Raw genomic sequence first — 17,504 nt, 5'->3', positions numbered from 1 at the left:
CTCATTCAGATGAGAATGGGCTTCTCTAATCAAAAGTCTGATGTAATAAGAGACTGCGTTCTTCGACATCGGTAAAGCAGGTTTCTTAATAGAACACCATAAAGCTTCTGATTGTCCTTGTAATGGCTTCGTACGTCTTAAATAGTACTTAAGAGCTCTTACTGGGCATAGTACTCTCTCTTGTTCGTTTCCAACCAAACTGGACAGACTTGGAATCTCGAACGATTTGGGCCAAGGACGAGAAGGGAGCTCGTTTTTAGCTAAAAAACCAAGCTGTAAGGAACATGTAGCCGTTTCAGATGTAAATCCTATGTTCCTGCTGAAGGCGTGTGTCTCACTGACTCTTTTAGCTGTTGCTAAGCAAACGAGGAAAAGAGTCTTCAAAGTGAGATCTTTAAAAGAGGCTGATTGAAGCGGTTCGAACCTTGCTGACATCAGGAACCTTAAAACCACGTCTAAGTTCCAACCTGGTGTGGCTAACCGACGCTCCTTTGAGGTCTCAAAAGACTTAAGGAGGTCCTGTAGATCTTTGTTGGAGGAAAGATCTAAGCCTCTGTGGCGGAAGACTGCTGCCAACATGCTTCTGTAACCTTTGATCGTAGGAGCTGATAGGGATCTTACATTCCTTAGGTGTAAAAGGAAATCAGCTATCTGCGTTACAGAGGTACTGGTTGAGGATACTGAATTCGCCTTGCACTAGCTTCGGAAGACTTCCCATTTTGACTGGTAGACCTTGAGAGTGGATGTCCTCCTTGCTCTGGCAATCGCTCTGGCTGCCTCCTTCGAAAAGCCTCTAGCTCTTGAGAGTCTTTCGATAGTCTGAAGGCAGTCAGACGAAGAGCGTGGAGGCTTGGGTGTACCTTCTTTACGTGCGGCTGACGCAGAAGGTCCACTCTTAGAGGAAGAGTCCTGGGAACGTCTACTAGCCATTGCAGTACCTCGGTGAACCATTCTCTCGCGGGCCAGAGGGGAGCAACCAACGTCAACCTTGTCCCTTCGTGAGAGGCGAACTTCTGCAGTACCTTGTTGACAATCTTGAACGGGGGGAACGCATAAAGGTCTAGATGGGACCAATCCAGAAGAAAGGCATCTACGTGAACTGCTGCTGGGTCCGGAATCGGTGAGCAATAATTTGGGAGCCTCTTGGTCATCGAGGTAGCGAACAGATCTATGGTGGGCTGACCCCACAGGGCCCATAGTCTGTTGCAAACATTCTTGTGAAGGGTCCATTCTGTAGGGATGATCTGACCCTTCCGGCTGAGGCGGTCTGCCATGACGTTCATGTCGCCTTGAATGAACCTCGTTACAAGCGATATCTTTCGATCTCTTGACCAGGTGAGGAGGTCCCTTGCGATCTCGAACAACGTCCTCGAATGAGTCCCTCCTTGCTTGGAGATGTACGCCAAGGCTGTAGTGTTGTCGGAGTTCACCTCCACCACCTTGCCTAGAAGGAGGGACTTGAAGCTTCTCAAGGCCAGATGAACTGCCAGTAGCTCCTTGCAGTTGATGTGAAGTGCTCTTTGATCCGGATTCCACGTGCCCGAGCATTCCCGACCGTCCAGTGTCGCACCCCAGCCCGTGTCTGATGCGTCCGAGAAGAGAAGGTGGTCGGGGGTCTGAACAGCCAGTGGTAGACCTTCCTTGAGAAGAATGCTGTTCTTCCACCAAGTCAGTGCAGACTTCATCTCTTCGGATATAGGAACTGAGACCGCTTCTAGCGTCATGTCCTTTCTCCAGTGAGCAGCTAGGTGATACTGAAGGGGTCGGAGGTGGAGTCTCCCTAACACGATGAACTGGTCCAGCGATGAAAGCGTCCCTATTAGACTCATCCACTGTCTGACTGAACATCGGTTCCTTTTCAGCATGCTCTGGATGCATTCTTGGGCTTGACTGATTCTGGGGGCCGACGGAAAAGCCCGAAAAGCTTGACTCTGAATCTCCATACCTAGATAGACTATAGTTTGGGATGGGACGAGTTGGGACTTTTCTATATTGACCAGGAGACCCAATTCCTTGGTCAGATCCATAGTCCATTTGAGATTCTCCAGACAGCGACGACTTGACGCAGCTCTTAAAAGCCAGTCGTCCAAATAGAGGGAGGCTCTGATGTCTGCTAAATGCAGGAATTTGGCAATATTCCTCATCAGCTTGGTAAACACTAGAGGTGCCGTGCTTAGGCCAAAGCACAGGGCTTGGAACTGGTAAACCACCTTCCCAAAGACGAACCTTAGGAAAGGTTGGGAATCTGGGTGGATGGGGACGTGAAAGTACGCGTCCTTTAGGTCTAACGAGACCATCCAGTCTTCCTTCCTGACCGATGCTAGCACCGACTTCGTCGTCTCCATGGTGAACGTCTGCTTGGTGACAAAGACATTTAAAGCACTGACGTCCAGCACCGGTCTCCACCCTCCTGTCTTCTTCGCTACTAAGAAGAGACGGTTGTAGAAGCCCGGGGATTGATGGTCCCGGACTATGACTACCGCTCCCTTTTGTAGCAAGAGAGACACCTCTTGCTGTAAAGCTAGCCTCTTGTCCTCCTCTCTGTACCTGGGAGAGAGGTCGATGGGAGTTATTGCTAGAGGGGGCTTGCGCAAGAATGGAATCCTGTACCCCTCTCTGAGCAACTTCACAGACTGTGCGTCTGCACCCCTGTTCTCCCAGGCCTGCCAGTAGTTCTTGAGCCTGGCTCCCACTGCTGTCTGGAGAAGATGGCAGTCAGACTCTGCCTTTTGAGGACTTGGAACCCTTCTTCTTTTTGCCACGTTGACTATCGGCACGGGTACCTCCTCTGCTGGAGGTTCTGCCACGAAAGGGCGGAATGAACCTAGACGCTGGTGTGTCCATCCTAGGTCTAGGCACGGAGGGTAAAGCTGTGACTTTACGTGCGGATGACGCCACCAGGTCATGGGTGTCTTTCTGGATCAACGAGGCGGCAATCCCCTTGATCAGCTCTTCAGGAAAGAGACACTTGGATAGCGGAGCAAACATCAGCTCTGACTTCTGACATGGTGTGATCCCCGCCGACAAGAAGGAGCAAAGGTGATCTCGCTTCTTAAGAACTCCAGACACGAAAGAAGCCGCAAGCTCGCCAGATCCATCCCGAATGGCTTTGTCCATGCATGACATGATGAGCATGGCAGAGTCCTTATCCGAAGGGGAGGTCTTCCTGCTCAACGCTCCCAAACACCAGCCCAGGAAGTTGAAGATCTCAAACGCACGGAAAACTCCCTTCAAAAGATGGTCCATGTCCGAAAAGGTCCAGCAAATCTTGGAGCGTCTCATAGCCAGTCTGCGGGGAGAGTCTACCAGACTTGAGAAGTCGCCCTGGGCAGAGGCAGGAACTCCCAAGCCGAGATCTTCTCCCGTGGCATACCAGACGCTAGATTTGGAAGCAAGCTTGGTGGGGGGAAAGACGAAGGACGTCTTCCCAAGTTGCTTCTTGGCCTGCAACCACTCTCCCAGTACCCTTAAAGCTCTCTTGGATGAGCGCGCGAGTACGAGCTTCGTAAAGGCAGGAGCTGCTGACTGCATGCCTAAAGCGAACTCAGAGGGAGGTGAGCGTGGGGCTGCAGACACAAACTGGTCCGGATACAACTCCCTAAACAGAGCAAGGACTTTCCTAAAGTCTAAGGAGGGAGGCGTAGTCTTGGGTTCATCTATGTCGGAGTGTTGATCGTCCAAATGAGCAGCTTCGTCGTCATCAGAGATTCCTTCATCCGAATGCTGAGGAGGAAGCGGCAAAGGAGGAGAAGAAAGCTGAACGGCTGAATCCGACAGCACGGGTGCATGCGTAGCTGCACTGGATCCAACATCATGCCGCTGCTGGTCAGTCTGAGAGCTGGCAACAACAAAAGCGGAGTGGTGGTGCGTGGTGGGGACTGCCGTGGGTTGCGGAGACTGCCGCATTGCGTCAAAACACGGCAGCTTGACAGCACCTTCCCACTGCTGATGCGGTAGCTCACGCATGTCAACGGAGGGTGCCGCACGTCGGCTAACGTCAACATGCGTCTGGCAGGGTCGACTGCGCATCGGTGGTGGAGGTCTCACAGCCGGAGTGTGGGAGCAGGCAGCCGCAGTGTCAGCTGAGCGCACAACCGTGGCAGGTTGTGGGTTAACGGGTGCAGCATCAACCTTCTCAGCACGATACTCCTGCATGAAGGAAGCTAGCTGAGTCTGCATAGACTGCAGCAAAGACCACTTAGGGTCTACAGCGGTTGGTGCAGCAACAGACGGAGTGATTGCCTGCTGTGGAACCACTCTACCTCTCTTGGGAGGTGTGCAGTCTTCGGAAGACTGCGGCGAGTCCGAACTGACCCAGTGGCTACACCTGGGCCGTTGGACTCGCTCGGAAGGGACCTTGCGCTTGAGAGGTCGTGAGACCTTGGTCCAGAGTTTCTGACGAGAAACTTCTTCCGCAGACGAGGAATGAATGGGCTCACTCGTCTGTTTGTGGGTGGGACGATCTCTGCAAGATACGTCCGCAACCACTGAGGGTACATCTGTACGCTGATCAAGGCCTGTCGAACCCTTTGGTCCTTCGACATTGCTTCTCCCCTGGGCTTGGGAGCTTGCAAGAGGTCCCGGACTGGGAGGACGACTGGCACGAACAGATGCACCCTCATGCGTAACACTGACACTTTTCACAGCACTTGCACTCACTACACTTCCCACTGCACTTTTCTCCTTCAACTCTTTGACGTCGGCTAAGAGTTGATTGCGGTCATTCGCTAATGACTCAACTCTGCCATCGAGGGTTGCTGAGAGCTAGTAGAAGGGTCGGGTGTAACCACTACAGGGGAAGGAATAGGTTGAGGGGCATGGGGAGAGGAAAAATCAAAAGAGCGAGACGAACTCCTCCTGATCCTATCCTTCTCTAGCCTACGTGCATTCTTAAGGAATTCTTGAAAATCGAATTCCGAAAGCCCAGCGCATTCCTCACATCGATCTTCCAATTGACAGGCTTTACCCCTACAATTGGAACAAACGGTGTGAGGATCGATAGAGGCCTTCGGAAGACGCCTAGAACAGTCCCTAGCGCTACACTGCCTGTACTTGGGGACTTGAGTAGGGTCAGACATCTTGAATTAGTCAAAGGGGGAAATCCAAAATCTATCCAAGTCGTCAACAAATAATCCAAAATCTAATCAATAAAGCTTGATAAGGTATTGATGATAACTCCTGTACAGCGAAAGCTAATAACTAGAGAGAATACATCACCAAATAGCGTGAAAATCAACTCCAGAAACAACAGCGTATCAAGTAGGTCTTGCCGGTGGCACGACAGAGAGAAAATTGGTTCTTGTTGACAAGAAGTACCTGAGTACCTACTCGACAGATGGCGCTGTTGTTGTACACCCCCACCTGTATAGCGATCGCTGGCGTATCCCGCCCGTAGGTTTTTTCTGTCGGGCAGCAGAGCTGCAGCTACATGATCACCGGGTAAGATTAATATTGAAAATTCTGTATTTACACAGTTTGCCCTGCAATACTAATAAATATCGGTCTCCCATAATTCTAGCCAATTTTCTTGACACCTTTTGTGAGGCTTAATACCAAGATGGTAGCTTGGATCCTTATATCTCTCTTCTTGATAATGTAGGTACCTTTAAACCTCTGCTTATCCCTTTTGTGCTGAGGTTTTAGTCTCGATATATATACACACCTCTCGCGAATAAGCGCTTTTTAGTTATCATTCCCACCATTTCCCATGCTTTGGCAGGTAATAAACAAGTTCAGGATTTTTGTGAAAAGCTCCTTTCTGGCCACAGAAGACATGGTTACCAGATCTATAATAACTTTATAATAACTGTTGTCAGAGAGTACTGTACTTGTAAAAAACCAATCTGTTCAAACAACCTTTCTCAAAGGTGATTCATCCTGACTCATCCATGCTACATCTGACACCATGAAGACTGCACTGTATTCTTAAAAACAAAGGTTTCCTAAAACCATCTAGAATGTCTTATAAGTTCTAAAAAACCGTCTACCAATATTCCTGAACAATAACAAAGTAGTCCTTTTTTATTGGTGCAAGGCTAAGAGTCTGTCAATGCCCCAGTCAAGCATGAATATTATCAAATTTTTATAGTTTGTATTTTATGATAAATGTTCATTTTTAGCCATTATGAGATATAAGATCCTTCCTTGATTCTACCTCAAGAATCTGGGATTAAATCTGTCTGTTTCATATATCATAACAATTGTATTATATCATTAAGTATTGAAAGGCTTCCAGTAGTTAGACTAATTTTCTGGAATTCAGATGTGGTTTTACAATATCTAAAAGATGCAAATTTTGAACAGTTGAAATCTTTCTATTAAGATCTTACAATTAAAATACTTTGCTTGTTGACATCAGCTTTAACTAAACACACAAATCAACTACAAACCATGTCGGTCAAAGCAACGTTTGGGGAACACAAGATGGTTTTCTTTTTCATCGTACTTCAGAACAAAAAATTGATTTTAAGGCTAAGAGTTTGCCTTTATTTTTTGCATCACTTCTCTGAAAATGGATGAAACCATTTCAACAGAAAAAAAGGTTTTATTGTCTAGCATTAGGCTATATGAACAAAAAATTAGGTATTAGAGATAGTGTCACTAATTTGTTTTGTGTGATTAGGGTCCCAAATTGCCCTATGACCAAAAATGCAATATCATTCAATTTGAAGTTTGGTCACAGTAACTCACAAAGTTAGTCCCAAATCAAATATACAGTTTTAAAGTGAAGGTCTATGATATCAACAATACAGCTACATCTCTCAAATTCTATAGAAACCTTTCTTTGGGAGGAGTTTTAGCAGCAGCTCCATGGCGTACTAGGTCAGTGTTCACTCAACATTTCCTTAATGAATCCTGGTTTACTTATGAATATTGCTGAGGTCTAGACTCCATAGCATTCAGTTAATATATAACTCTCTTATCTACGAGAATATAGGGTTTTAATTTAATGACCAATTTTTTATCAATCAATAGTATCATTTAGGTCAAGAACTATCAAATAGAGATAAGCTATATTCCAATATTTTTAATAGCTTTAGTAAACATTTGGAGTAGCATATTTCAAACAGTATTTTGAGATGTTTTGTTAAAAGTAATCATGAACATGTTAGTAAATCTTAAACCATGGTATATTGCTTTTAATTCAAGTTATCCTTCCCTGCCGTCCTAACTACAGCAGTGCGAGAGTCGGCAATATGAATGAACATCAGAGGACGTTCATAGAAATAAATTTCTATACTTCCCTGATGTTCATACACATGCCCACCTTCTTCCCATGCCTCGTGGTATGAAAAGAATAGGGATACAGTACAATAATTTTGACTTTGAAACTGATGAGACAGTGAGACCACCTACTGCTCGAATGTTACTCTCTCTACTAGGCTCATATGTTTATTGAAAGAAAGAAAATGGGAAGATTTAAATCTTCTATTTCTTTTGGTAAATATTAATTAAACCGAGCTTCTGGAGAAGAAGGAATATGAACACAAGGTGAATATAGGAATAAGAAACTTTATGATCAAAATTCTGTATTTTAACATCAACCTCAATCCAATGCATACCACACATGAGAAAAATTAAAAGATACTGCACTCATTACTCACAAATAAAAAGATAATATTTAAGTAATACTTACTTGAACACGAAGAGTGATGTTAACACGTTGGAAGTCATACTTTGTTGTGCTTGCTCCCATTATCGAGTATTTATCAACACAGCAGTCCTCTCCTTTATACTTCACCAGCCTATAAATTCTAGTCTGAATATTGTAAGTACTGAAAATATAAAAGGAGAATAAAATATTCAAAATCAAGTAAACCCAATTTATGAGAGCCTAAAATGTCATGAATTGAAAAAGGTAAATTGTAAACTACCAGTTAGCAATGCAATAAGTAATATAACCTGGAAAATTAATAACCTATTATTACAATTTATAAATAAGGACAACTCATACAATGAAGCACGCAAATGCCTGTATGAAAATAATACCCCGTCTGAGTAACTTTAAGCATAAACATTAAAGAAATTGACTGCAGTAAATCCATTTATTTAGTGTTACCAACATAAACATTAGATGGTTTATTACTTACCACAATGCTATGGGCAAATTTAAAGCATATAAGAAATTATTGAACTGTTATGAAGTAATAACACTACCTAAATTTTTATAAAATGACAAATTCGTAGATAATATGTTATTTTTATTAGTAAAATAAATTTTTGAATATACTTACCCGATAATCATGTAGCTGTCAACTCCGTTGCCCGACAGAATTCTATGGAGGGATACGCCAGCTATCACAATACTAGAAGGGGGTGTACTTACCAGCGCCACCTGTGGCCAGGTACTATAGTACTTCTTGTTGACACCTCCTCAATTATTCCTCGGTCCACTGGTTCTCTATGGGGAGGAAGGGAGGGTCGATTAAATCATGATTATCGGGTAAGTATATTCAAAAATTTATTTTACTAATAAAAATAACATTTTTCAATATTAAACTTACCCGATAATCATGTAGCTGATTCACACCCAGGGGGGTGGGTGAAAACCAGTGTACAAGATTAAAGGATAGCTAAGTATCCCATATTTCATATAACAGTTATCTCAAATAACAATGAAATAATAAGTACCTGGTAAGGAAGTCGAATTGAACCGTTACTCTGCCTCTTTTTTAAGTTCGTCTTCCTTACTGAGCGCAGCGTTCCTCTTGGAGGCTGAATCAACCCAAAGGTGCTAAAGTATATAGGGTTGCAACCCCTACTAAAGGACCTCTACAAAACCTCTAACCCAGGCGCTTCTCAAGAATGAATAGACCACCCGCCAAATCAAAAGGATGCGGAAGGCTTCTTAGCCTACCGTAACAACCATAAAAACAACAATAAAAGCATTCAAGAGAAAGGTTAAAAAAGGTTATGGGATTAAGGGAATGTAGTGGCTGAGCCCTCACCTACTACTGCACTCGCTGCTACGAATGGTCCCAGGGTGTAGCAGTTCTCGTAAAGAGACTGGACATCTTTAAGATAAAATGATGCAAACACTGACTTGCTCCTCCAATAGGTTGCATCCATTATGCTCTGCAGAGAACGGTTTTTATTAAAGGCCATCGAAGTAGCTACGGCTCTTACTTCGTGGGTCCTTACCTTCAGCAATGCAAGGTCTTCCTCCTTTAAGTGAGAATGGGCTTCTCTAATCAGAAGCCTTATATAATACGAAACCCCGTTCTTGGACATGGGCCTCGAAGGTTTCTTGATGGCACACCATAAGGCTTCTGACTGTCCTCGAATAGGTTTAGACCTCTTAAGATAATATTTGAGAGCTCTGACAGGGCAAAGAACTCTCTCTAGTTCGTTACCTACCATGTTGGAGAGGCTAGGTATTTCAAACGATCTAGGCCAAGGACGTGAAGGAAGTTCGTTCTTTGCTAGGAATCCGAGCTGAAAAGAACATGTTGCAGATTCGGTCGTGAAACCAATGTTCTTGCTGATGGCATGAACCTCACTGACTCTCTTAGCTGTTGCAAGGCAGACGAGAAAAAGAGTCTTGAGGGTAAGGTCCTTGAAGGAAGCTGACTGGAGAGGTTCGAACCTAGGTGACATAAGGAACCTTAAGACTACGTCTAGGTTCCAGCCTGGAGTGGATAGACGACGCTCTTTAGACGTCTCAAAAGACTTAAGAATGTCTTGAAGGTCCTTGTTGGAAGAAAGGTCCAAACCTCTGTGGCGGAGAACTGAAGCCAACATACTCCTATACCCTTTAATCGTAGGGGCTGAAAGGGATCTCTCATTCCTAAGATGTAGAAGGAAGTCAGCTATTTGGGTCACAGAGGTATTGGTAGAGGATATTGAATTGGCTCTACACCAGCTTCGGAAGACTTCCCACTTAGATTGGTAGACTCTACGAGTGGAAACCCTTCTTGCTCTGGCAATCGCACTGGCTGCCTCCTTCGAAAAGCCTCTAGCTCTAGCGAATCTTTCGACAGTCTGAAGGCAGTCAGCCGAAGAGCGTGGAGGTTTGGGTGCAACCTGTCTACGTGAGGTTGACGTAGAAGGTCCACTCTTAGAGGTAGAGTCCTGGGGATGTCGACTAGCCATTGAAGTACCTCTGTGAACCATTCTCTTGCAGGCCAAAGGGGAGCAACCAGCGTCAGCCGTGTCCCTTCGTGCGAGATGAATTTCTGCAGAACTTTGTTTATTATCTTGAACGGTGGGAATGCGTAAAGGTCGAGATGGGACCAGTTCAGTAGAAAAGCATCCACATGAACTGCTGCAGGGTCTGGAACAGGGGAACAGTACAGCGGAAGTCTCTTGGTTATGGAGGTGGCAAACAGATCTATGGTAGGTTGACCCCACAAGGTCCAAAGTCTGTTGCACACACTCTTGTGGAGGGTCCATTCCGTGGGAATGACCTGATTCCTTCTGCTTAGGCGATCTGCTGAGACGTTCATATTGCCCTGAATGAACCTCGTGACCAGAGTGAGGTTTAGACCTCTTGACCAAATGAGGAGGTCCCTTGCGATCTCGTATAGGCTCCTCGAATGGGTCCCTCCTTGCTTGGAGATGTAAGCCAAGGCTGTGGTGTTGTCTGAGTTCACCTCCACCACTTTGCCTAGCAGGAGGGACTTGAAGTTCAGCAGGGCTAAATGAACTGCTAGTAGCTCCTTGCAGTTGATGTGGAGCAATCCCTGTTCCTCGTTCCACGTTCCCGAGCATTCCCGTCCGTTCAAGGTCGCACCCCAGCCCGAGTCCGATGCATCTGAGAAGAGATGAAGATTGGGGGTCTGAATAGCCAACGATAGGCCCTCCCTGAGAAGGAGATTGTTCTTCCACCACAGGAGAGTGGTCTTCATCTCTTGGGTGATTGGGATAGAGACTGCTTCGAGAGTCGAACCCTTGTCCCAATGAGCTGCAAGATGGAATTGAAGAGGGCGGAGGTGGAGTCTCCCTAGCTCGACGAACAGGGCCAGTGATGAAAGGGTCCCTGTGAGACTCATCCACTGTCTCACCGAGCAACTGCTCCTCTTCAGCATGCTCAAGATGCACTCTAGGGCTTGGCTTATCCTGGGGGCCGATGGAAAAGCCCGAAAATCCTGACTCCGAATCTCCATTCCCAGGTACACAATGGATTGGGAGGGAATGAGCTGAGACTTTTCTATGTTGACTAACAGACCCAGTTGTCTGATTAAGTCCAAAGTCCAGTTGAGATTCTCCAGACAGCGACGACTCGTGGAGGCTCTCAACAGCCAGTCGTCTAAGTAGAGGGAGGCTCTGATGTCCGATAAGTGTAGGAATTTTGCTATATTCCTCATCAGATGAGTGAACACCATAGGAGCTGTGCTTAGGCCAAAACACAGGGCTTGGAATTGGTAGACAACCTTTCCAAAAACGAATCTCAGGAAAGGTTGGGAGTCTGGATGAATAGGAACGTGAAAGTAGGCATCTTTCAAGTCCAACGAGACCATCCAGTCCTCCTGTCTGACCGCTGCTAGGACCGACTTCGTCGTCTCCATCGTGAACGTCTGCTTGGTGACATACGCGTTGAGCGCGCTGACGTCCAGCACCGGTCTCCAACCTCCTGTCTTCTTGGCCACAAGAAAGAGACGGTTGTAGAAGCCCGGGGATTGATGGTCCCGGACTATAACCACTGCCTTCTTCTGCACAAGTAGCGACACCTCCTGGTGCAATGCTAGCCTCTTGTCCTCTTCTTTGTAGTTGGGAGAGAGGTTGATGGGAGATGTGGTCAGAGGTGGTTTGAGGCAGAATGGAATCCTGTAACCGTCCCTCAGCCAACTGACAGACTGGGCGTCTGCACCTCTCTTCTCCCAGGCTTGCCAGAAGATCTTGAGTCTGGCTCCTACTGCTGTCTGGAGATGCGGAGAGTCAGTTTTTTCCTTTAGATGTCTTGGAGCCTTTCCTAGACTTGCTCCTAGAAGAGTCTGGACGGGAGCTTCCTCGGCTGGGGGCTCTACCACGAAAGGGCGGTATGAACCTCGTAGCAGGGGTATCAGCCACTGGGGAGCGATAAGTCCTGGGGACTGAGGTAGCAACCTTAGACTTACGAGCCGATGAGGCTACAAGATCGTGTGTGTCCTTTTGTATCAGGGCAGCAGACAAGTCCTTAACCAGCTCTTCGGGGAAGAGGAACTTCGAGAGCGGAGCAAAAAGGAGTTGCGACCTTTGACAAGGTGTAATGCTGGAGGAAAGGAAGGTACACAGCTGTTCCCTTTTCTTCAGAACCCCTGATACAAACATTGACGCAAGCTCACCAGATCCATCCCTAATGGCCTTATCCATGCAGGACATTAATAGCATGGCAGAATCCTTGTCCGCAGGGGAGGTCTTCTTGCTGAGGGCCCCCAGGCACCAGTCTAGAAAGTTGAACATCTCAAATGCTCTAAATACTCCCTTCAGTAAGTGGTCAAGGTCTGAGAAGGTCCAGCAAACCTTAGAGCGCCTCATTGCAGTTCTCCGAGGCGAGTCTACCAGACTTGAGAAGTCAGCCTGGGCAGAGGCAGGTACTCCCAAGCCTGGAGCTTCTCCTGTGGCATACCAAACGCTCGCTTTCGAAGTGAGCTTAGTCGGAGGGAACATGAAAGAAGTTTTGCCAAGGTGTTGCTTAGTCTGCAGCCACTCCCCTAAGATCCTTAACGCTCTCTTAGAGGACCTTGCTAGGACTAGCTTAGTATAGGTGGACTTAGCTTGCTGTATGCCCAGCGAAAACTCAGATGGCGGAGAGCGGGGAATAGCAGAGACAAAGTGGTCTGGGTAAACCTCCCTAAGCAGAGCCAAGACCTTACGAAAGTCAATAGACTGTGGAGAAGGCTTGGATTCATCCAAGTCTGACGAGGGATCCAGGTGTGCCGCCTCATCATCAGAAGCCTCATCACCAGAGTGTAGCGAAGAGATCGGACAAGAATGCTGAACAGCAGAGTCAGAACGAGTAGGAACAATATTAGTGGTTTCCTCTTCAAGTAACTGTTGAGGGAAAACCTGAGGCTCAGACTGCAAAGGCTGAATAAAAGACGAAGCAGAAGGAAGGCGCATGGGTGGAGGAGGCTGACTCCTAGCATGAGTGGTTGAACCCAAGGGTTGCGCTTGCTGAGCGGTTGGCGGAAGCGGAGTAGCAAGTTCCTGTTCCTGTGGTGTGAGCGGAGCGCGATGAGGTAGAGGCTGCGCAGAACAAGGTAAATGTCTCTCAAGCTGAGGCTCCTGATGCGCAAGGCTAAGGTGTTGTGGTGCTTGCCTTGTGGAGGGTTGAGCTCGCTGCAGCGAGAGCTGAGGAGACTGACTCATGGACGGGAGAGGTTGTTGTACCTCAACCGAGTGTTGCATCACTGGTGGAGCAGCAAGTGGAGGCGGAGGAAGAGAGGTATAATCCTCCTGATCCCATTGTAAAGGTTGCCTTAAGGAAGGCGGAGGCTGAACACCACTGGGAACAGCAAACTCAGAACGTGGCTCAACATCGTACGCCTGGCAGGTGGTACTGCGATCAGGCGGAGCGAGCGCAGGCGGAGGGAGTGTAGGCGGAGGCGGAGGCGCAACACTCTCAGCCCGACACTCACGCATCAAGTCCGAAAGCTGTGCTTGCATGGACTGTAGTAGAGTCCACTTGGGGTCGGCAGAAACTACAGTAGGCTGAGGTAAAGCCTTAACAGTCGAGCTCTGTTGTGGCAGAACCTTACTCCTCTTGGGCGGAGTGCAGTCGACAGATGACTGCGGCGAGTCAGAGCTGAGCCAATGACTGCAACCTGGCTGAGCACTCGCGGACTGGACTCTGCGTTTAAGTGGTCTCGAGACCTGAGACCAACGTTTCTTCTTTGACAGTTGATCAGCGGACGAGAAAAAGACGGGCTCAATCGTCTGCAGGTGGGAGTGACGGTCTTTGGAAGACACGCCCGCAACCACCGAGAATACTTCTGTGCGCCTAACAAGGCCTGCCGAACCCTTATGCCCTTCGACATTGCTTCTCCCCTGGGCTTGGGAGCTTGCAAGAGGTCCCGGACTGGGAGGACGACTGGCTCGCACAGAAATATCCTCACGCACCACACTGGCACTGACACTAGCACTTGGTACTGCACTGACACTAGCACTCGTCACAGCACTGGCACTAATTCCACCCACTGCACTCTTGACCTTAAGTTCCTTGACTTCGGCCATCAGAGACTTATGATCACTTACCACTGACTCTACTTTATCGCCTAAGGCCTGAATAGCACGCAAAACAACAGACATATCAGGCGGAGGGCAAATAGTAGGTTCGGGGGTAGCCACTACAGGGGTAGGAAAAGGTAGGGGATCATGAGGTGAGGAAAAAAGTGAAGAGTGAGAAGAACTCCTCCTAACTCTACCTCTCTCTAACTTAGTTGAATATTTCAAAAGACGGACAAATTCCAGTTCCGAAAGTCCGGCGCATTCCTCACATCGATTTTCTAACTGACAGGGCCTGTCCCTACAGTCAGAACAAGCGGTGTGAGGATCTACCGAGGCCTTCGGAATACGCCTATTGCAAGACCTACATCGTCTATGGGAGGGGGCTTGCGAAATGTCAGACATCTTGAATCCAAAGAGTTAGCCAAAGGGGGTTCCAAAATCAAGCAAAAGATCGTTAACCGTTAATCAGGACTATATAAAAGCTATCTAGCTAATATAAGAAGGTTTCCAGTAAAGCGACAGCCGAAATCTGAGAGAATACTTCACCAATTAGCCGTGAAAATACTCGAAGATCATAAGCGTATCCCAGAACGTCTTGCCGGAAGCACGACAGAGGAATAATTGAGGAGGTGTCAACAAGAAGTACTATAGTACCTGGCCACAGGTGGCGCTGGTAAGTACACCCCCTTCTAGTATTGTGATAGCTGGCGTATCCCTCCATAGAATTCTGTCGGGCAACGGAGTTGACAGCTACATGATTATCGGGTAAGTTTAATATTGAAAATTGTATTTTTCCTAACTATACGAACCTTAGCTATTTAATAGGGGTATTACTTTTGGCGTAGCTGAAATGACGAGCCATTAATTTTTAACGAGGGTTTACTATCCACACCGCTAGTTAGCAGGGGTAGGGGAGGGTAGCTTACTAACCCCCCTCTCACACACCTGTGCTTGAGCTCACTTTGCTTGGAGGTAGGACTTCAAGGGGGATAGGGTTGGCGGGCAAGTTTGGTTAAATAGCTAAGGTTTGTATAGTTAGGAAAAATACAAATTATCTACGAATTTGTCATTTGTTCCGTAACTGGAATACAAACCACGCTATTTAATAGGGGTGACTCACCCATTAGGAAGGGTGGACGTCCCAGCCAGTCTGGCTTTTGGCTTTGCCCGGAGGCTCCTTATTTGAGTGTGTAAGCACCCAAGAAATAAGGAGTCCCTGCACCTCGCTAGAACCTTGCTACGCAAGGTCTGCGGCCTACGCAAGCTGTGTGTGAAGGTATGAAGAAGTGTGACTCATCCTAGAAAGTTGTGCTGAAGTTCTTTAGATGGAAACTTGTAGACTAGGACTTTCCCAATACCACCTCATCAGGGTATGGGGACGTAACAGTATTAACCTTAATACAGTACTAGGAACACAAGGGAGCATGGTTTACCTGCAGTGGTTTGAGGTCAGCTATGCTGAGAACCCACGATGCTGTTTTCCCCAAGAGAGGGGATGATGAAGAAAAGAATAAGGGCCAGTAAAACCTTTTCATTCATGCAGAATAAAACCGGGTAACAATGCCCTCAACCTTCTACTACTTGTCCAATAAGGAGCTTGAGGATTTAAACCAGCTGTTGTGCAGCCACCACAGGACCGATAGCGAACGTATCAAGTCTCCTGTGGGTCACGTCTTGCAGGTAGTGGGATGTGAATGTTATTTGACGTTTCCACACCCCAGCTTGAAGAACCTGCGTCACTGAAAAATTTCTTTTGAAGGCCAGGGACGTAGCTATGCCCCTGACATCATGTGCTCTGTGGCGACGTGACAGAGGAGGGTCTGGATTCAGAGCCAGGTCAATGATCCTGCGAATCCATGCAGAGATGGTGTTCTTGGTGACCCTCCTCTTAGTCCTTCCTGTGCTGATGAATAGTGCTGGCACACGATGACGGGTTGCAGCTGTTCTTTTGAGGTACAGGCTCAAGCTCCTTACTGGGCATAGTAAGAGATGGTCTGGGTCATCTGTTACAGTACGGAGACTAGAAATCTGGAAGGAGTCGAATCGAGGATCCGCTACTCCTGGATTCTGAGTCTTAGCAATAAACTCAGGGACAAAGCTGAACGTTACCTCCCCCCATTCCCTTGAATGGGCATGTCATACGAGAGACCATGAAGTTCGCTGACTCGCTTGGCCGAGGCCAAAGCTAGCAGGAATACCGTCTTCCAGGTTAGGTGGCGATCTGATGCCTGGCGTAATGGTTCATAGGGAGGTCTCTTAAGAGACCTGAGAACTCGAACCACGTTCCATGGGGGAGGTCTCACTTCCGACTGAGGGCAGGTAAGTTCATAATTACGTATGAGTACAGAAAGTTTTAGCGATGAGGAAATGTCCATTCCTTTCAGCCTGAAGACTAGACTTAAGGCTGAGCGATAGCCTTTCACTGCCGAGACTGAAAGGCGCATTTCTTCACGCAAATACACGAGGAACTCCACTATTGTTGGAATAGTGGCATCGAGTGGAGAGATACCCCTTCCACAACACCAACCACAGAAGACTTTCCGCTTTGCCTGGTAGACTGCTACCGAAGACTTTCGCAGGTGTCCAGACATCCTGATTGCAACTTGTTGCGAAAATCCTTTCTCAGAGAGGAGATGCTGGATAGTCTCCAGGCGTGAAGCTGTCGTGAACCTACGGCTTTGTGGTAGATGTTGGCATGTGGTTGTTTGAGTAGACTGTGTCGTGGAGGGAGTTCTCTTGGTAGCTCCGTTAGGAGTTGCAGAAGGTCCGGGAACCATTCCGCGTGATGCCATATCGGAGCTATGAAGGTCATTGAAAGAATGACCGATGTTCTGTCTTGTAGAGAACCCTCCTCATCAGACAGAACAGGGGAAAGGCGTAAATGTCGATGTTGTCCCACCGTTGTTGGAAAGCATCTTGCCAGAGAGCCTTAGGGTCTGGGACTGGGGAACAGTACAGCGGGAGCCTGAAGTTCAGGGCCGTTGCGAAGAGGTCCACGGTCGGAGAACCCCACAAAGTCAGGACTTTGTTGGCTACTAGATGATCCAAAGACCACTCGGTACTCACTATCTGAGATGCTCTGCTCAGGTTGTCGGCGAGCACATTCCTTTTGCCCGGAATGAAGCGTGCCGATAGTGGTATCGAGTCTATTTCGGCCCATCTCAGTATCTCTACTGCTAGATGGGATAGTTGCTGCGAAAAAGTACCTCCTTGTTTGTTGATGTAGGCTACTACTGTGGTATTGTCACTCATCACCACCACAGAGTGATTTGCCAGGTACTGTTGGAACTGTTGAAGGGCCAGAAAGACGGCCTTCATCTCTAGGAGATTTATGTGGAGGTACTTTTCTGACTCTG

The 17,504-nt window shown here is 47.3% G+C and overlaps 1 protein-coding gene across 1 annotated transcript in view; it reads right to left on the bottom strand.

Annotated features, from left to right (window-relative positions):
* Nucleotides 1-17,504, bottom strand: part of Polr1B (RNA polymerase I subunit Rpl135) — a 494,679-nt gene that overhangs the window by 102,329 nt on the left and 374,846 nt on the right. The window contains exon 17 of the mRNA XM_068386504.1: nucleotides 7,637-7,775. Within this exon, the coding sequence (XP_068242605.1) occupies nucleotides 7,637-7,775 (139 nt within the window). The remainder of the gene's footprint in view (nucleotides 1-7,636; nucleotides 7,776-17,504) is intronic.

This window comes from Palaemon carinicauda, chromosome 1 (genome assembly GCF_036898095.1).
Source record: "Palaemon carinicauda isolate YSFRI2023 chromosome 1, ASM3689809v2, whole genome shotgun sequence".
Lineage (NCBI taxonomy): Eukaryota > Metazoa > Arthropoda > Malacostraca > Decapoda > Palaemonidae > Palaemon > Palaemon carinicauda.
Note: the sequence above shows the minus strand (reverse complement) of the source record. Positions and strands in the feature narration are given on the sequence as shown.